This window comes from Pan paniscus, chromosome 5, assembly GCF_029289425.2.
Source record: "Pan paniscus chromosome 5, NHGRI_mPanPan1-v2.0_pri, whole genome shotgun sequence".
NCBI lineage: Eukaryota > Metazoa > Chordata > Mammalia > Primates > Hominidae > Pan > Pan paniscus.
This window is the reverse complement of record NC_073254.2, coordinates 69,956,043-69,978,077: the sequence shown is the minus strand read 5'-3', so window position 1 is coordinate 69,978,077 and position 22,035 is coordinate 69,956,043. Positions and strand designations below refer to the sequence as shown.

At 33.9% G+C, this 22,035-nt stretch overlaps 1 protein-coding gene across 2 annotated transcripts in view; it reads left to right on the top strand.

The window, feature by feature from the left end:
• Window positions 1-22,035, top strand: part of HMGCLL1 (3-hydroxy-3-methylglutaryl-CoA lyase like 1) — a 145,321-nt gene that overhangs the window by 63,860 nt on the left and 59,426 nt on the right. For both annotated transcript variants that reach the window (XM_034962260.3, XM_003828931.5), the window contains 3 exons: window positions 1,267-1,415; window positions 16,157-16,220; window positions 19,846-20,034. In XM_034962260.3, coding sequence (XP_034818151.1) covers window positions 1,267-1,415; window positions 16,157-16,220; window positions 19,846-20,034 — 402 coding nt within the window. The remainder of the gene's footprint in view (window positions 1-1,266; window positions 1,416-16,156; window positions 16,221-19,845; window positions 20,035-22,035) is intronic.

Here is a 22,035-nt window from a genome sequence, read left to right as displayed (position 1 = left end):
AGTTGTTTGTAGATGACAAAAAGCACATCCATAGTACTAAAAACAGTACAGACAAATAGTAGATGTTCACTAATAGAGTTTTTATTTTAGAAATTGAAAATTTATTTTGGATAGAGGCATAAAAGCCAATATTTTTTAAATGTTTGAGGAAAGATGAAAAGATAGCTTTTAAGTTTTTCTCCCCCCATGTATTTTTTTTTTTTTTTTTTCTGAGATGGAGCTTTGCTCTGTCGCCAGGCTGGAGTACAGTGGCGTGATCTTGATTCACTGCAACCTCCGCCTCCCAGGTTCAAGCAATTCTCCTGCCTCAGCCTCCCAAGTAGCTGGGACTACAGATGTACACCACCACACCCAGCTAATTTTTGCATTTTTAGTAGAGACGGGGTTTCACCATGTTGGCCAGGATGGTCTTGATCTCTTGACCTTGTGATCTGCCTACCTTGGCCTCCCAAAGTGCTGGGATTACAGGCGTGAGCCACCGCACCTGACCTCCCCCCCATGTGTTAATGGGGGATTAGCAGGAGGGGAGAACGTAGGCAAAGTGCTAGAAATACATTAACAGAAGGTCTTAAACATCCAGCTGAATGACTGAGAGGCTTGATATTTGAAAACAAGTCACTGGAGAGCCTGGAGGAAGGAATAAAGTTGACAAAAAGTGCAAAAAGGAAATTGATTAGATTAATATTTTGGATTTAAAGACTGACAAAAAGATCAAAGCATTAGGTACACAAGAGTATGGCTGTAGAAGTCAGGATACAAAAAAATAAAAGCTAGGTTAGGAGACCAAAGAAAAACTGGGGGCAAAATCTAAATGATGAATTGGAAAAATATTTTTCTGTTGGATTGTAGGAAGAGAAGATAAACAAAGTAGTTAGTATCTTCCATTTTAATAATTGGTTTGGAAATATTTTTTCATGGAGGATAAGGGTTTTATTGGGGTGCTAGTATTTTCCATAATTAGACTTACAGTATTTCTGAAGATAATACATAATTTTTAAAAGGCATAATTAAATAGAACATCCTCATTGTGTTTTTGTGCCTCACAGACTTATGAATATTGCAGTTTGTGGATTATTCTGTTATTACAAAATATTTTTACATTTCGAAAGAATATATGTGGCAAGATGAGAGGAATCCAATTTTAAATTCTAAGGCAAATATTAAAGAATACATGTATGCCTTCATAGAGTAGTTAATCTTTATTCTACCACTGTCATTCACATTTTTGAAGTTATTAGATTTGGCTTTAAACTATATATTTTTCAGGTTGCTGCTGGAGCTACTGAGATATCAGTTTTTGGAGCTGCATCTGAATCCTTTAGCAAGAAGAATATTAATTGTTCCATTGAAGAAAGTATGGGAAAATTTGAGGAGGTTGTTAAGTCTGCAAGACACATGAATATTCCAGCACGAGGGTACTTATGAAATCCCACAAATTCTGTTTTGTTAATGTTTATTGTTAAAGCTTACTCAAAAATTATCTAGAGATTCTTATATCATTTATAAAAATATACATAGAATATCATATTTCTATTTTGTTTAATCAGGGTAATCACTATATAGTTACATCTCATTAACATCACTGCTGATTATTAGTGAGTATCTAGCTTGTGGAATGTGTCATGCAATTGAAATCAGAGGAACTAGCATGCAAATCTGGCATTATTAACTATTTTATTAACACTCTAGCACCCAAATGCAGCCCTCTTATCTCAGCCTACATGTGCTGATAAGTTGATATAAACTCACAACAGCTTTTGGAAAAGAATCACCTAATGTGGTTTTCAAATTTTTTTTAAAACATGACTTTTTCTTCAAAGAGTATTTTATGTAGAACTTCAATAGAATACAGCAGATATAAAATTGAGCTGCTCTGGGAAATCATTTTATCCATTCTTTCTCCCCCTCAATGGCTGACTTTTCTACTTCCTCTGGGTGATCCCAAAGCACCTCCATAGTATCTTGCAGAACACTGTTTAAAAATACTTGATAAATTGCTTATAGAAGATAAATATAAACTTTCAGTTCTCTACTATTTTCTATTATATGTGATTTCTATAAATTTAGGAGTATCAGAGATATCAATCCTTTTCTCCTCGCCTTGCCTTTTTCTTGTGGAAACTTATCAGCTGTTCATTCTAAGAGATGTTGATTACAGGACATGGAAAATAAAAACTGACCCAAGATCCACAAACCTAATTTTCTCTCTCAGGAGTTTAGAAATGGTATACCAAACATGGTTACTTGTATTGAAAGATTATGTGATTTTGTCACTGAGTTCACTATTTTGGGGTTCCTAGGATGGAGCCACATGCAAACCAGTGACAGGACAGAGTAGTAGAAAGCAGAAATGGAAAAAGGAGGCTCCTAGCGGTGATGAGAGATATAGGGGGAGGGAGGAGAGAGGGAAAAATCTGCCTTGGTGCTTGTCTGCTTCCAGGACCAATAGTTGCCTCAAGTATTATAACCAGGCCTATGTGCTGTGAAACCTATAATGCATTTTTGTGTGTGTTTGTTTCTTAAGGAAGAATTTGTTTCTAAGACATTAGCTACTTTTTCTATTAATTTTATAAGTATGGAGATATGATGAACACACATCTTAACAAGTTAAAGTGCATAGCGATTGGTAATAGAAGGTTGAAAGCTGGGGATGGATTTGGGTGCAGGCTGTACTTCCCTTAGTTGAGGTGAGCAAAGTTCATGGTAGCAGGAAAGATTCAACAGTTAATGAGAAAGATAAGTGAGTCAATTTTGACTGAAAATATTAGTGAAATGATTGGAATTTCAATCAAGGTGTTTTGGGGGAACAATTAGAGTTAGACTATACCTAGTAAAATATTTTGTTAGTTTGTTTTCTATTTATATTTTTCCTGTCCTCCATAGTAAGTCTACATGAGTTTCTAAAATTTGAAATTACTTTTGTAATTAAGATAGATACATATCATGTAAGGACTATATGAGAAAAATTTAAAATCCAAGACAATGTATTTCCAAAGACATAAAATAAAGGATATTTATTTTTCAGGCAAAAGTTACAAAACCACAATCAAAAAGGAGAGATATACTATTGGTTTCTCAATTCGAATATAAATAAGTTGTCTCAATTTTCTTTAAAATAAAGAGAAAGATGAAGACCCTATTCTACTTCAATATGTGTTTAAAGTGTGGAGTATAAGCTTTAGAGTAAAGTAATTCTCATTGGAAAGTTAAAAAGTATGTGACTATAAGAAGTAAATTGCTTATGTAGCTTGCTCTTCAAATAGGAAGGGTTTTTTTAGTGTTGAAAGATGGATGCAAATATAAGTTGTAGGAAGTAACCTTTTATTATCTTAGCTTTCTGTTGTAAAATGGAATAGTTAATATAACTGGGCTAATAAAAATCTTAAACCCTCTTAATACTCATTGTTTGACAAATAATATTGCCTCATCAGAAAAATGAAAACTTCTAATCGTGCTGTGGCTTAAGTTTTCCAGGCTTTGATGAACAGGAAGTGACCCACAGTAAAGCAAAATGAGTAGAGTACAGTGGTGACTTTACTGTAGAATTATAGACAAATGTACGTTTTCCAGTGTGGATTTTGTTCCTTTGGAGTACAACTCCTGAATTTTCTGAAACACTCTCATTTTCAGAAATATGCCTTTCAGTATTAGAGTTCAGCAGCTACTTGTGTAGTTGAAAATATCTTATTCCTCCCAACAATTTATATAAAGTTTAAATAAGATTTTATTTTTACTGGCAATCTGATTTTAGGTATTCACCATTGTAAGTCATAAGCCATTAGTACCTATTTAAGGAAAGGAGCCATGCTCAACTAGTTGAAACTGCAGTAGATGCTTCAGCATTTCTTGCATGGTAACAGCTGCATCAACATATACTTGATAATCATCCAGAAAATTTATGTCGTCAGTTGTCAGCTTTAAAGGCCATAAAGCAGTACACGTTTTATAAAAGCACACTAAAACTATTAAAATTTTTATAAAATAGTAAACATTCATATAGTCCAAATAGTAGCTTTTATTACAGTTATGAAGGCTATTGTTAAATTCCCCCCACACACTCACTGAAACACACACACAACACATGCATGTGTACACATTTTTAACACACACTCAGAACTGTACATAACATCTGGGACACATTGTGAAAAGACACCATGCCAAATCAGTGACAAAATGCAGAGTCAGCAAACTACTGGTTATATGCGAATGCAAAATGAAATATCCGCAGTTTGGATTTTATTTTTTAATGTGCAGTTCATGTGACTTTTTTTAAATCTAGATAATTTTTCTATTAACTGTCTAAATTGTAAAAGGTTAAGAGGGCAAAGAAAAATAAAAGCCAATGACAAATGTGATTATTTTCCTTTTATCAATGGTATTTATTGAAAGAAATATCTATTGGCTTGCCAGGATCCTTTTAAAATTGAAATTCTTCAAGATATGAAGTAGTACTTTAATATATAAGACATTCAGAATTTATTATTTTTTGTCTAAAGTGATTATCAGCTTCTCTTTATTGAAATGACATTAATCACATGCTCACTCTTTGTGAGAGTATTAATTTAAAAAGGAAATTCTTAGTAAGTTGCCATTATTAATTTCATGGTTAAAATGATTATAAATAGAAATTATAAAATTAAAAGGTCAGCAGGTTTGTATATATATATATATTTATTATTATTATTATACTTTAAGTTTTAGGGTATATGTGCACAATGTGCAGGTTAGTTACATATGTATACATGTGCCATGCTGGTGTGCTGCACCCATTAACTCATCATTTAGCATTAGGTATATCTCTTAATGCTATCCCTCCCCCCTCCCCCCACCCCACAACAGTCCCCAGAGTGTGATGTTCCCCTTCCTGTGTCCATGTGTTCTCATTGTTCAATTCCCATCTATGAGTGAGAACATGCAGTGTTTGGTTTTTTGTCCTTGCGGTAGTTTACCGAGAATGATGATTTCCAATTTCATCCATGTCCCTACAAAGGACATGAACTCATCATTTTTTATGGCTGCATAGTATTCCATGGTGTATATGTGCCACATTTTCTTAATTCAGTCTATCATTGTTGGTCATTTGGGTTGGTTCCAAGTCTTTGCTATTGTGAATAGTGCCGCAATAAGCATGTGTCTTTATAGCAGCATGATTTATAGTCCTTTGGGTATATATCCAGTTAAAGCATAAATCATGAAAGTTTCTTTACATAATTACATCTTATACTTCTCCTATAAGATGGCCAAGAATCATTTGATTCGTGATTAACCTTCTGAAAGTTTATACTGAAAGTTCAAAGAAGAGTATATTTAACATTTTTCCTAGGAGCCACACAAAATTATTGATTCATTGTTTTAAAAATTATAAAACTTTAAAATATTTATCTGTGAATTGTAACTGGTTGAATTTTTTTCAACTAATAGAGACAAACATAGATTACTTTTAGATACAGAAAAACAAAGACAATTGTCAGGTGTGATAATGTCATACTTTAGTCATAATTTTTTAAATAAAATGTGCTTAGTATTTAGGAGGAAGTAAGGAGTCAGATTTTCCAAGAACTGTAATGAATCTAGGGTGTTCATTTTGTCCATCTCTTCATCTACTATTTTTCTCACTATTGACTTTCTTCTTATGCAAAAACAGGGAAAACTTAATTTGGTCTTAAATGCTTCCAAAAGGGATTGCATTACATACAATCGTGAAGAATTCCTTTGATGAAAGATCCTCAATGTTAGGAAATTCTTCTTGTGTTTAATTATTTTTTTTAACTGATTCAGCTCTATATAATTCTCATCCTTTGAAATGGCAATCTTCCCACGTGCCATGAAGTCAGGGCACAGTATTCTCCTTTAAAACACTGTTGTTTCCCCCTTTGAGAGATAATTTATAACTACACACATTTATTCAAAAACTTGCAACCTACTTGCTGAATTAGCCAAACCACCTAGGTCACGTTGCATTGAGTTTGTCTTTCCTGTTCTCCTTGTCTAATGTAGAATCTCAGTATGGACTCAGATCCTGACCCTGAAGATAATAGCAGTCTTGTTGAGTGAGATAATGAGTCTCCTTATTTAGGGCTCCATTTTTAAGTACACTGTGACTAGTAGCTAGCATTTCTTATGACAAAGCATCAAATCCCTTCCATTGGATGATCTACCTCTATGGAACACTTGCATTTATAGCATCATATTCTTGTAAGTGGGCAGCAAGAAGCTGCCCACAGAAGTTCCTTTGCAAATTCTATTGTTCAACTGAGGCCTAGGTTTGGAAGAACGATTCAATCATCATTATGTACTACCAAAATATGGGACATAAAACTCTAAAAATAAGACATCTGTTAAAGCTATTTTCTTTCATACATATGGTTTGTTTAAGGGTTTATACTTTTTAAGCTTTATATATTATTCTGGCACTGCTGTGTGCCAGAACAACACATACCCAGCAGCAGTTAATATTTGTAAGCTGGGTTTGTGCAGTTGTGTCTAAATAGCCTTCATTTAGACATTTTGAGGTAAGAATATGTTTAATCATTTCTCATGAAATTAGCATTAATACTTTTTCATTATTAAATATTCTTTTGCTGGATTATACCTTGCCATACCTGGGCAAGAAGTAGAATTTTAATTTACACAAGTAATTTCAAGAAAGTTAATGGTGTCCCTAAGGTGTGAAATTAATTCAGCATGAATTGTGGTTGAATGGTATATGTTTATAGTCCATACAGTCACTTACAATAATTTAAAATTATTTTTAACATGCTTTTTCTTTTATTATATATGTCAATGTGAAACAAGGATATAACAAAGTGAATTTAATAAGTATGAAAAGAGAGTTGTGCAACATATGAAATAGAAAAATGAACATTTAGAAGTTTTTATCATGAGATTAACTTTACTATGAATTCCTTAAAAGTGTTTACAAATTTACTTTTATTTAGAAACACTAGTCATATGAAATTAGAACACAGAATACCTGGAAGAAGTACTCTGAATAAAGTTTGGAAATAATAAGTATTCGATAAATTTATTTTTAATCTTATTTAACTTTTTCAATATAATTCAGCAGAAAACATAATCTTAGGCATTCTTCAATTAATTCAAAATTGAATCAAAAATTTATTTTAAAAATGTAATTAGGGATTGAAATGAGTCAATCTCAGAGCTTTACCTTGGAAACATCTAACCAGATTCTCTCAAAGCATTACTCAACATGTTTAGTAGGGTTACATTAAAATTAAAACAGTAGTAGTGGAGGTAGAGGTAAGGGGAGAATTCATGGTTCAAAAATTTGTGGACACCTGGATTAAACATGGTTATCCTTGTTAACCAGGCCCTCCAAATATAGGACTTCTTTAAACTAGGGCTGGAAGATGGCTGTTGTGTTGGACTGAGTTTCTCACATTTACTGATCTTTGGAATCCCTTTTTCACCTGTCATTTCATGTGGCCAGTGCTCTGAAATTCTCACTTCTTCACTCATCAATCAACTGGACAGAAACCCTAGAAGCTAAATATTTTGAATGGGTAGGCCAAAAAAAAAAGGTGGCAATTAAAGTTTTAGCACTATATGAAAAAGGCAAGATTAGTTTGGTTTCTAGTAGTTGAATTTAACATTGATTTTTTTTAATTGTTTTCAAAAGCAGACATGCTGTTGAAGTTTATAAAATAAAATATAACGTGGGAGCTATGAAATGAAATGTCTTTCATATTGAACATAAGAGAACAAATTGCACAGTGATGTAAGTTTCAGGTCTCAGAGATTTAAGTGGATCATTAAAAATTTGAGAGCTTGGCTGGAGACAGAGTCAAAACCCAGGACATACAGAACTCTGAGAAAAGTCTCTGGAACTACATTGGTTTAATTTGTTGAATAAAATAATATTTTGTACATAATCATGCTATTTAAAAAGACAGACTATTTTACAAATCTCTTCTAAAGAACAAACAATATAAGTCATCATAAAATGGAACATGAAGTATTACCTGAAGTGTCCGGCCCAGATCATTGGGAACATATTCAGATATTGAGTTGGGTTTAGTTTGAGGGCTGGGGGAACAGGGAGTCTGCCATGCAGGTCCCATTTAGAATTGTCCCAAAGGATACTTAGAGTAGTCCCCCTTGTCTGCAGGAGATGTATTCCAAGACCCCAGTGGATGCCTGAAACTGTCGGTAGTATTATACCAAACCCTATGTATACTCTTTTTATCCTTTACATACATATGTATAATAAAGTTTAATCCACAGATGTAGCCTCTCCAGTAATTTTCATATGTTTGAGTCCAAACCTATTCCTGAATCTGTGAAATGTCCTTTACCTGCAGTAATGGCTTGGGGTCACCAGTTTCAGGAGATCCCTTGCTGAAGTCTTACAGGTTCAATGCTTTCTGGTACAACACATGGTCCTCAGTCAGAACATGTTTTCTGTTCATGTCTTCCACACACAAATTTAATGTCTTTCCCATCTTAACTAAGAGCTTATCACATGCTGTGGCTGTGATTTTTGTAGTTTGAGGTACGACAGCAAAGCCAGCATGAATTTATTTTTTCCTTCACAATTCTATTGATAGGAGTTTTATATTCTTACCATAGATGTTAGCAACTTCATCATACAATATTTTTTTTTCTTTTTAAGTTGAAAACTTTCCCCATTTTACTTAAAGGAAGCACTTTGCAGATTCTTTTTGGCGTATCCAAGTTGCCAACCTCACTATTTTTGGGCTTTGGGTCCATCATTAAGTAAAATAAGTGTTACTTAAACACAAGCACTGAGATACAGTTGATCTCATAACTGAGAGAACCATTAAGTGACTAATGGGATGGGTGCATCTACAGCATGGATATGCTGGTCAAAGGGAAGAGTCACATCTCAAACAGCATGGTATGAGATTTCATCATGTTATTCAGAGTGGCCCACAATTTTAAGCTTATGAATTGTTTATTCTGGAATTTTCCATTTCATATTTTCAGACCATGGTTGACTGCATGTAACTAAGACTGCAGAAAGTAAAACCTTAGATAAGGGAAGGCTACTCTACCAGTATGGGACTCTTAACACTTTTCCACATGGCTCTGGGTGGGGCTGAGGCCATTTAATTAAAAATTACTCCAAGGATTCATCATTTTAAGAGGAAAAAACACAAAGGATCAAATGAAGTAGTTTATCAATTAGAGTGGAAAGACAAATAGAGCAAAAAGGTATAGAAAGTTTCAAAAGGTATGGCAGAAAATAAGATCAAGGTAAAGATAATTTAAAAGTCAGTCTGAACCAGTCTCTATGTCTGGCTTCCCAGGTCTGAGCTTATAGTTAGTGTGGGAATCTGAGCTTGACACAGGAAGCTTTCTCATTGTAAACAGCTCAACTGATGTAGTAGAAAGACCCAGCCTTCAAGTTGGACAGACAGTTTGGTTTTAAAGCCTAGTTCAGCAGTTTACTCTATTTGTATTCTGCAACCTATTTAATTTACTTGAGGCTCAGGTTTTCCATTGGTGAAATGGATTTATTGTGGAGATTACAAAATTTTAAGCAAATGTCTAGCCCCACACATGTTTAAATATTTTACGTGGCAACTTTTCCAAGGATGAATTGCTGAAGGAGGTTATGCCATTTTATTTCAAAGAAAACCCTAAAATATTCTAACTTGAATACAAATTTACTTTTTAGTTTCATCAGGAACTACGCAGATAAATTAACCTCACAGGCATATACAGCTTTAGGAACAAAACTATATGTAAAGTAAGATATTACATGAAATTTTTTTTCTCAACTTTGCATATATTTATAGAGAGATCACAGTTTATACAGAAGGTATTTTTAATACACGGTATTCTAATAGTAGGCTTAGGAGAAATAAAATCAGTCAAGTATTCTAGAGCAAAAATTGAATCTTAGCAGAATTACTCCTGGATGCCATGAAACAGTCTTTAATTTTTATGTTATCCACAATGATAAATGCATTACAGGCTCTCAAAATATATTGTTCATTCACTTAATAATAATGGCATGTTATTTTGTGTTGCTTACAGAATGGTGTATTCCACATGAATGTAGCAAAGTAGCTCCTATGTTTATAGATCTTAATTCCCTTTATTTGAGATTACATATAATTTCATCACTCCTGGCATTGTTCTCTTCTGAGGATCAGCAATAGTTGACTCCACTCCAAATGTTTGTGACATTTATACATGGCTTTACTTATACTTTTTGTTTCAATTTTTGCCAGGATGATTGGAGGAACATGGGATAATTGTGAGAAGGTAGGCTGGGATAAGGCCTAACTGTAGATTCTTTTTCATGATTTAATTCTTCTAGGTAAGGTTATTAAAGACTGAAACACTTCACGTCTTGTTTTATATCATGTTTTTACAGACTATTAAAAAATGACCTCAACAAGCACAAATACAAATAAAACAATTCATATTCATTTCCACAGGATTTATTGTAATGCTGTGTTTTTTGTTAATTTTAGCAAGATTCGTTTCAATATGGTTGATGATTACTATGTCATCTGAATAATGTTTAAAAATGGATTTCAAGTTCTGATCTCTCAAATATGTGCTATTATTTCTGGCTACAGGATTTAGAACATAAATAAACCTTACCTATTTGTTTACTATAAAAATTAGGAATGTCTTAGACAAGTATTCAGAAGGTAAAAATGACATTTTAACTAACGTATTTGTGTATTAATTCATACAAGAAATAGCAATTGAATACAGTAGGCCCTCAATGTCCATGGGTTATACATGGAGGGATTCAACCAACTATGAATCAAAAATATTTTTAAAAATAATTTGAAGAAAAATAAAAATACAGTCTAGCAACTACTTACATAGTATTTACATTATATTAGGTATTATAAGTAATCTAGAGATGATTTAAAGTATATAGGGAGAATTCCCCACAAACACTGAGGGATGACTATATTTGTTTTAAACAATGTGCTGTCTTGTGATACCATGTGGGCTATGAAAATGAAAATTCAGCATAACTTCAAAGAGTTTTTAGCAGACTGGGAAAATAAAATATGTATGAAAATAATTATTGTACTGCCAAAACCGGCAAGTACATTAAGAGAGATAAAGATACATACTATTGAAATTTAAAGTAATTCTAATATCTGGGGTGATTTAGAGAAACTTCATAAAGAAGGTACCAGTACAATGAAGTCATTAAAAATATATGAATGTATGGAAACATAATCAAAATAATGGCTTTTTCAGGCAGGGCAGGGAATCTACAAAGAGCAAAGACACAGTGAAGAGAAATCTCAGGAAATGTTTGGGTAATAGAAAGAAGCTTACTTTTATTGAAATAAAGTTTTTTGTGGATGTATAGTAAAAGAAAGGTAGAAGGTTAGATTGGAGTTTCACAGATTGCTAAACTTGAACACCAGTTTATTCAGTAGAAAATAGCAAGCCATTAAAGATTGTCAAAGTGGAAAAATATGTAATCAAATCCATGCTCTAAGAATATAATTTTGACATTAGAAATTGAAGTAAAGTGGAGAGACATGGGGTTAGAAACAAGGAGAGCACTTAGGAGAGGGTTCTTGGGAATGGTTCTGTACACTCAAGCTGCTGCTGGCAGAGGCTAAATGCCACAGAGGCTAGAGGGGAAGAATCAGCTAACCTTTGGTTATTGAATAAGTTTACAAAGGTGACCATCAAGTGACTTAGCAGGACTGACCCTGAGAATAACTATGTAATTTTTTTAAATGGCAAATGCAGGGGAAACAGGTTTATGTGAAAGAAATAGGGACGATGACCACTTCAGACATGTTTAACTAAATATGCTATGTGAATGCATCAAGCTTGTAATATACATGAGGCACTTTGGGGTTGATCCTGGGGTTATGGGCATAATGGTGAGCGAGAGGGACTATGGAGGACTTAGCTAACTCATAGACCCCCTTTTTCATTCTCATTACACACACAGAAATTTTATAACTTTTAAAACATATCACCTAGCTGAGAAAAAAAAAGTCTCAGGTTTCATCAATGAAAATGTGGCAATCATGTAGGTTGATACCACAGAAGCATATGGGGGTATCTATACCAGAAAGAGTACCTAGTAGTGTAGTAATGGGATTTTAATATCTACATGGGAAAAAATTCAATGTTCTGCTAAGGTATGAATTTGGAACTATGTCTTGGAGTCTGGCATCACCTCTTTGCCAATGCAAAGTCATTGAGATCCATGCCAGCTATTTTTATGGGTTGTGGATTTGTGACACATGAGTATTGTGGAAACCCAAATTGAGAAATTAAGGTAGAAATTTGTTCAAGAATTGATAAATTCCACAGGGTAAAGGCAGAAAGCAATCAGATTCTTTCGATAGGATCGTTTAAATAATTCAAGATGCTCATAGAATTCCTACAGAAACTAAAATTACCATGAAAAGGCACTCACAATAAAAACTATAAAGCACATGAGAAAACAAGCTAACTTAAGGAAAACAAACACAGGAGACAACAGAAAAAAACTTTAGCAGAACAGAAGGTAACAGAACAATCTGAAAAAGATTATAAGTTAACCACATGAAATGTTTATAGAGGCAAAGTAAGAACATAAGACTTAAAGTATAATAATAATAAAAAAAATAACATCTTTGTGGATGAGAAAAATAAAATTCAGAAGATGGATAAACTTGAAACAATTTAACAGTCTAACAAAGTATAATAAATAGCAAAATCATGTATTTGAAATGAATCTTTAAAAAATTCACAATGCAAGCAAAAAAAAAAAAAACCAGATCTTTACAGAAAACAAAATTAGTATTTGACAAAATGAAACATTATCTCTAAATGGGAATATATTCATTAAAATACAAAAGTGAATGAATTAATTGAACAGCAGATTACATGTAGCCAAAGGGAACAGCAGATTATATGCAGCTTAGCCTGCAATTAAGATTTGAGAAAACTATAAGAGTGAAACCCAGAAAAATAAATTAATAGAAATTGTAAAAGTAAGGTTAGTAGAAAATGCCTAATAGAATTTCCATATGGAGTAAACAGAAAATAGATATGAGAAATATATTTGAAAAGGTAGTACCTTGAGAATTTTCTAGAAATTAGGAAAAGCACTAATGTTAATATTGAAGAAGTATAGCAGATCCTGAGATAGCTAATAGTAAAATGCAGATAAGATAGAAACAGATAGAACAGTAGAGAAAAAAATAGACTACCATGAAAGAATTAGCTTGACAGTAAAATTCCTATCAGCAATAACTGAGACCAGAGACAGTAAAATAATATATTCAATGTGCCAAGATAACTGTCAACATAGAATTTTATACCTAGTCAAACTATTGCTCAACAATGAAGATGAAATGAAACCATTTGCTGACAAAACAGTCTGCAACATCTACCAGACTCTTGCTGAAAGAACTACTACGTATTCACTTAAGTCAAAAACATTGAACCAGAAATAAGGAATAAGATGAAAAAAATAAATGGAGCAATTGGAGTTTGCAGCTTCAGAAAAGTAGAAATCATTTGGAACGGGTCTGGGTAAAACTTAACCACCAGGCAATCAAAGCTGAATGAAAATATTATGGCATAGTTGTGAGGAAATTCCTGAGATTAGTTAGATACGGTCAGCTCCATGTAATATAACTTTTTACACAAGGGAATCAGTAGAGCAATCCAGGTGATGCAGTATTGCTAATAGTTGAGTGATTTTCAATGTTGGCAGTATAATAGAACTTTAAAAATTATATAAAATAATATCTTGGTGGTTGGATTTCATCCACTAGGTTTCTGGTTTAATTGTTTTGGAACATATCCTAAGCATCAGTGTTTATCTTTTTTAAAGCACCAAGGTGATTCTGTGCAGCCAAGGTTGAGAACCACTGTAATAGATTGTTAGAGAAGAGCAGAAGTCCAGAAGCTGGCTTTGGCCGCTTGTCAAAGAAGAGAATTCAGTTCATATTCGTGACGGTAGAGGCCTTTTCTCACTCAGGAAAAGCAGCTTGACTTCTTTAGAAAGGGTTGACAACCTTTTTCTGTAAAGTTCCAGACAATAACATTTTAGGTGTTGTGGGTCAGATGATTTCTGTTGCAACTGCTCAACTCTGCTGTAGTGTAAAAGCAGCCATAAATAAGTATGCAAACAGATGGGCATGGCTGTATTCTAATACAATTTTATTATTAAAAGAGTAATAGGCAGGATTTGGTCTCTGGACCTTAGTGTACCAACCTCTGCTTTAGAATGTTAAAGTATACAGTTAAGGGAACATAGTTGAGAACCATCACATTAGCCTTGGAGAAGGTAGCCGCATGCGTGACTAGATCAAAGCAGTGTTCCCTCACAAGATAGGGAAGAGCATATGAACATGAAATGAGACAGAGTGTGAAGATCTCAGAAACACAGGCATGGAAATGTCCTGGAGGGAAAGTGTGAATAAATAAAAATGCCCACATAAAGAGTTAAGGTTCTGTCAATAAATGGTAGCTGTGGCCAAATAATAATTTGAAAATGCAGGAGAGGTTTGTTTTGTTTATGTTTGTTTTTCACATTTAGAAGGAGAACATGTAAATAAATACCTTGGATTTTCTATTTACTCACATCTAGATGTTTTGGGTTCAAAAATCAATGTATTTATATATTAGCATGTTATTGTAATCATTACATTTGTATTAAAACTTTTTCTCCTTTTCCATCCTTAGCCACCTTCTCCAGTGTTATGTTCATTTAAGAACATTTTATTTTCACACATCTTGATTAAATGTACAGATTATCTAAAGCATAAACTTAGATTATAGTGATTGGAGTAACGGAGGGATGAGCTTCCTGTCTGGCATAACTTTCCAATTTTACTTGAATTTATCCTCTTTTATCCTTTTCTATCCCTCATAACTGCTTGAATGGCTTATAAAACTACTTAATACTACAACATATTTTAATTGACATTTTAACACTTCTATAATTTCTGTAACCTAATTTGGTTACATCTTAGAATCAATAGCTATGTACTGAATCACTGAATATGTATTTTTTTTTCTACTCCAAAGACTGTTAGGAATTTCATAGTGCATCTTCAAATCAATAGCATATTAGAATTAAGGAAATAGGATATTTCTTGTGTTTTTGCCTCTACCTTTTCTCTGGCATCTGCTTCCACTGCCCCCACAGAGTTATATTTCTGGGAAACAAATCTGATCTTGCCACTACCTTACGTAATAATTTTCAGTGCCTCAAAACAATTTTGAGTGATCTTAAAGTCCAGACAACTTGGAATGGCGTTCAAAGTCTTTGCTTTCTAAACCCTTTCATATTGTGACCCCCATGTTCGATCTCCAGCCTCATTTCCCACCATCCCTCTCCCTTTTATGCAGCTTGCTTCATTCATTCCTAAATATCATACTCATTATGCATTATTTCAATAGAAGAATTGTAAATGTCTCTGAAGTAAGTTTAATAAAATGGGATTGATGTTGAGCTGGAAATAGCTAAAGCAGGCTTCTCCTAAAGCTTAATTATTTAAGATTGAAATGGATGTTTGTCTTTGCAGGAAATGCTTGACTTTTTAATGTTAGAATGAGTTACAAAAGAAGCTTATAGAATATCTTTATTCTGAGCCTTCTAAACACACTAGTCACTCTTCTGTTTGGAATGATTTAGGTAAACCCATGAGAGAGAGAAAAAAAATGAACTCTGAGGCTATGCCCAGTTCCAAGACCTTTGGATGATTAATAGCTGTATCTAAATGAGGCCAAAATATCCAGATGGGAGTAAGAAGAAAAATTCAGTTAGTTTACTACATGGTCTGCTTGTATGTTTCCAAAGACCCAGATATTTAACAGTTGAGTGTATGTAATTATTTAAATAAAACCATATATTTCACTGGTATTTTCTGCTTTGAATGTTATATGTTGCTATGGTATGAATAACTTTACCAGATAATCACTTACTATTTATCCCCATCTGTCATCAAAAACACGTATCAAATTGTAATTATTATAGAAAGATAAAAATGTGAGCTGATTGAAAATGCTTCAAACTTCATTTGGTTTGGTCTAATGATAAAATAATAATAAAGTAATAGTGCAAAATAAATTTTCTTGATGCAGTTTCAGCTAATTCTTAATTTTTATAAGATGGAAATGGCTTATTTACCATATGCATATTTATAAGGCTGTATTTTTAATTTAGGTATGTGTCTTGTGCTCTGGGCTGTCCATATGAAGGAAGTATTACACCGCAAAAAGTGACAGAAGTAAGCTACATCTCCAGCTTTTTTGGTTTATGGTAATATATATTATTTTTAAAAGGGGGCTTTCTTAATATTTATTGAATCTGCATAGCATGAAGCCATGGATTAAGAGGCGAACCCTGAAGACATATTTGATCACTTAACTAATAGTTTCATTTTAACAGTGAAGTCCTGTACATTGGCTATAACTTTTCAACGTTAAGGGACAGTTGAGTCCTATAATTTGGGTGCTCAAAGGTGGAAGGAATAAAAATATAAATTTTGTTTTTTTGTGGCTATAACATAGTGAGTGGTCTTTCCAATCTCCATCAGAATGTCAGGGCAGTTTTTGGAGAAACACTTAAACTTTCCTTGGTTGCTTAGGCAGCATCCCTGTTTGTCTCCTGCATACTTTGGCCCGTTATATCAGAATATACACTACTTTTGTGTTCTTGTCCTTTTGTGATCCTGTAGATCTTACTGCTGTGATTAAGTTGCTGTTATTCCAGAACAATTTTACAGCAATAGATTATAGTCATTAAGGCCCTGATTACTGAAGTTTATTTTCTTCCTGTCGTTTATTATTTATTTATACCAATGAATACAAAATGCACTGTCTTTGAGATTATATTAGTTTCAGAAATGTATTTGTATATAAAGTATATTAATGTAGACCTGTTTTTAAGGTTAATTTTGACAAATTTAGTAATTTTTGAAAAATTTTGCACCAAAGCAGTGAAGACGGCCTTATAAGAAAATCCAAATTTAGGCAAGATAAACTTTCAGTTTAGCTAAAGCTGTTCTTCTTTTGTGCTTTCATTTGAACTTTTGGAATCTACTGCAGATTTTTCAAATGAAACATATCCTTTTATCTATTATTTACACAAGACCCTTGCACACAGAGGCACATATACTATAAAATAACACAATTCAGATTTTTTAGGTTTTTCACTTGCATGGGACCCTTCCAAGGCTGTCATTAATTTGCATTCACAATTGTATATATTTTTTTTAAGAATACCTCCAAAGGGCATAACTTCAGGCTGGCCCCACAAAACCTGGATCCACCTTTGCTTACCAGCAGACTTGCTTTCTTCCTTTTGCTGTGCACCACGTAGGAATGAACCACACACACCTTGGGTGAGGATCTCCATTTCTGTACCCGAACGCCTAAGGTGCTACTGCAGAGTCATGTAACAGGAATAATTCAGGACCAGAAACTTTAAAGGGGCCTTTTGTGTGATTCTAATACATTTTGTGCTTAACTCACTCTCTTCTCTCTGAAATTACTACTTCAAACCGTGATTACTCTGTTCAGGCCTCTGGTCCTTCCCCTCATTGTCTCCCTCCTCAGTTTTTGCTTTCTCATTACACTGTCCTTTGCATTTAGCTTTTTCCCTACCTGGAATGTTCTTTGCATTTTGTATGTCAGCTGCCTGGAAGCCATTAACATTTGCATCTGATATTCTTCCTAGAACATTCTTCTCAGATCCTTCCTTCTTACCCTCTTCAACGAGTTAGTAAGCACTTTATAATAAAGCTTACTTTATTTCAAGTTGTCACATAGGTCCTAAGCTTGACAGATCCAGGTCAATTTCCTTTACTACATGCTCTTAGAATCCTGTTTCTTTGTTTGAAAATTCTTATTTTTAGCTGGTATTTATTTATTCCTCAGTAGGGTTGACTAAGATCTATCCTCACTTGACTTCAGGATCTGTAATAACATGAGCCATGTCAATATTCATTTCCCCATTATATCCTGGGACCTAGCACAGCACCTGCCATAAAATAGGTATTGAAGAAATGCATATTAAATGAATGAGCGAATCAGTATCATGTGCCAGATTGTGTGTCAAATGGCTTTTATAAATTCTCATTTCACTTTTACAACCAAACACATCATTATTAAAATTGTTTTTATCTTTTTTTTTTAAGAACAAAGTAACCAAGGCTTAGAAAATATGCTAAAAGAAGGTGTTTTGTTGTCTGTATTCTAAAGATTAGGGATTGAGGCTTAAATAGACTAATCTTCTGCCCAGTGTCACATGATTAGGATGCGTGGGAGCTGAGATTTAAATTCAGACCTCTCTGATTCCAGAACCCATGTCTTTGTCAAAATACCATGCTGCCTTTATGCATTCATATTGCTCTTTGAAAGTAACATTATTCAGCTTGAAGAGGTCTTGCAATTTACCTCAAAGTATATATATTTATGAGCCAGATAAATTAGGCCAGAAATATTAAATGACTCTACCATTTGCAAAGCTACTTAGTGAAAGAGCTGAACTTAATATAGTTGATCCATGAACAATTTGGAGGTTAGGGACACCACACTCCACATGCACAGTCAAAAATCTAGGTATAACTTTTGCTCCCAAAACTTAACTACTAATAGCTTACTGTTGAGTGGGAGCCTTTTAGATAATGTAACCCACCAATTAACACATATTTTGATTTTCGTTATCTTGAAATGGTGGGCAAATGTAGCTGGAGACCTCAATCTATGATGCGTATTGAGCAATTCAGCTTTCTCTCATGTCATGACTTTTTTCTGCTTCTTGGGAGCACTTCCAGCATCACTAGTTGCACTTCCTATGAGTTCATTGGTGTTATTTAAGGTTTATGGTATTGCACTAAATATAATGAAAAACACATAAGAACTGCAAGAGATCACTTTGTCCTGCGATATGCAATTTACTGGAAAGATGAACTGTTCATACAGAGATGATTAGCATCACCAGGATTTTAAGTGGATACCCTCACTGGAGCTCACTGGAATAGCAACAGGAGGTGGCTACAAAATTATTACAATAGTTCAGTATGTACTATAATTAATTTTATGCAGTTATGATTTAGTACTGAATCATTACATGCACATTTCTCTTGAATGAGAATGGCACTATCTACAGTCTGTTTGTGTGCTGAGTTTTGATAAATTTTAACCTTTTAAAATACATTTGTATTATTTTATAGTAAATGAGAAAAACAGATTAGTATTAACACATATTTTATATAGTCAAGACATACCTTTTTCTTTTTTGACATTTCTATGCTATGGGATTTGTCTGCAAGTTTTTTCAAATTGTTGAAAATCTCCGAAAAAAAATTTAATATAGTTATTTTTTAAAAAATCACGTACAAGTGGATCCATAGAGTTCAAACTTGTGTAGTTTAAGGGTCAGCTGTATGTATATATATAGTGAAATATTTGTAAATTTCACATTTTTTAGGGCAATGAAGATCTCTTATTACTATTTTGACCCCTAAACTAATAGCTTGAGAAATACTACTTCCAAAGTAGATCTGTAATGCTTTGGTTTGATTATAGTGTTGAGAAACATACGCCTCCCATAATTGACATTGTAGCTTATAATTTCATAGTAGAACAAATAGCTGGATAAAAAGGTAGATATGACTCTAAGGCAAACTTGAATATTAGAAAAAGATAATTGCAATAATCTCAAAGTCTTATATAATGTTTAGAATATCATAAGCAAAGAAAAAGGACCAGAAAATACATTATATATTTTTCATGGACATTACTGGTCTTAGTTGTAATTTTTACCTTTAGATGATGTTAGTTGTGGCACAAGAGGGTTTGAGTCTCTTCATTTCTATTATTTTACTAGCACTTCACCTTTATCAACAGGTGTCTAAGAGATTGTACGGCATGGGTTGTTATGAGATCTCTCTAGGAGACACAATTGGAGTGGGAACTCCAGGAAGTATGAAAAGAATGTTGGAAAGTGTGATGAAAGAAATCCCACCAGGTGCTCTTGCTGTTCACTGTCATGACACATACGGACAAGCCTTAGCAAATATCCTTACGGCCCTTCAGGTATTTTGTACTCTTTGTGTGTTATGTGTGTGCATAGGGTGTTCATCTTTATCTGTAATATAAACATACTGAGAGCTGTATTGTTACAATTTTCATAAAATGTTATGAATCTAATTTTAACCAGTGTCTGCACATGACAGGCACTTGGGAAATATTTGTCAATTTCACATTTTTTTAGGGCAATGAAAATCTCTTATTACTGTTAGTTTGATTTGATAAAATCTGTAATCTGTTCTTTTGAAAAGTATAATCTTAGCAGAGTTATGTCTGCTTGTTTCTCTTCCCATATTCTATCAACCATAACATTCAGTAGACTGAAATACGATGGCATTTTGAGCAGCGCAAAACAAAAAAATAGTAGACTATCATAATCATGAAACTAATGCTTTCTTTGGTGATTTCATGCTCTATGATGGGAAGATCTGGTGCTGAAATATATTATATTTTGCTTAAAATGTTTTCTTGAGGTTGGCAAGCTTACTTTTGACAGAACTTATGTCTTTTAATCAACTATATTCCATTATATGATAAAGTGAAGAGATCTAGAAAGTTGGAAGATTATGAATTGCTTATTATACTCTGTGTTATTTTAAATGTATTTATTTGAAAGAATAGCTGTAAGTAGCATTAAACGAGTATTATTTTAAAATTAATCTCAGTTTCTTAAATGCAGCTAAAAATGATTTGTTTGATATTCTCAGAATCCAAGATTTTGACAATCAGAGATAAGACTATATAAAAGCTTTCTGGTTGGAGGCTGAAAACCAATATGTAAACTTAGTATCACAGTCCTAAAGTATACAGTTGCTTGGCAGAAGGTAAAAAACAATGGGAAGATCAAGTTCCACAAGGGCTTATTTTGACTTTGTAACATATGTGTACAAATCCTTATTTATCCTCTGGCAGCAAGAAAAGAACGTTCTATTGAATCACAGAAAAGAGAAAATGTTATTCCATGGTCTTTGGGGCATGGGAATTTTTGCAATTTTCCTTCCCTAGGTATTCTAGTTTCTGAAACAATAGAAAACTAGGCAGCACTTCAGTATCCTGTGTTCAGATGCAACTGGAAGTTATTGTTTCTGAAGGGCTGTTTCTCTCTCTCTCATTTCTCTGTATGAATATATCTTCTATATTTTAACACTTTGAGTAATCATTTATTTGTGTAGCATATTTATTATAGAATGAATGACAGTTTAGGTCTTCAGGATAAAGGGCTATAGAACAAGATCTGGGACCCCAAACTTCTGCTTCTGGACTATGTCTGCCTCTTGAAAATGCCCAAGTAGCAAAACATCGCTAATACCCCAATGCGGTTTTAATGGTTAAGGAAGGCCTATCTGAAGAAGTAATTGTTGCAATCATATCTAAAGAATGAGAAGGGGCCAGGCGCGGTGGCTCAAGCCTGTAATCCCAGCACTTTGGGAGGCTGAGGCGGGCGGATCACGACGAGGTCAGGAGATCAAGACCATCCTGGCTAACACGGAGAAACCCCGTCTCTACTAAAAAAAATACAAAAAAATTAGCCGGGCGTGGTGGTGGGCGCCTGTAGTCCCAGCTACTTGGGAGGCTGAGGCAGGAGAACGGCGTGAACCTGGGAGGCGGAGCTTGCCGTGAGCCAAGATCGTACCACTGCACTCCAGCCTGGGCGACAGAGCAAGACTCCTTCTCAAAAAAAAAAAAAAAAAAAAAAGAGAAGGAACTAATCCTAAAATGGCGTGTATGTGTTGTGGTGTGTGTGTGCACGTGTGTGAAAAGAATGTTTTAAGCTGATGAAACATCGTTTGAGCAAAAGTCCTTGGAGAAGGAAAGGATTATGTCCTAGTAATTAAAATAAGACTAATGTATTCAGATAAATTAAGGTTTATGAAATTTGCTAAATTGGTTGAATTGCATTGTCTCTATTTTCTGAGAGATTCGGACTGAAATTCTGGGCCATTTTTCCATCTTATAGCAGCCATACAGGGGACAGGAAACAACGTTGGGCCGAAGCAAGATGAGGAA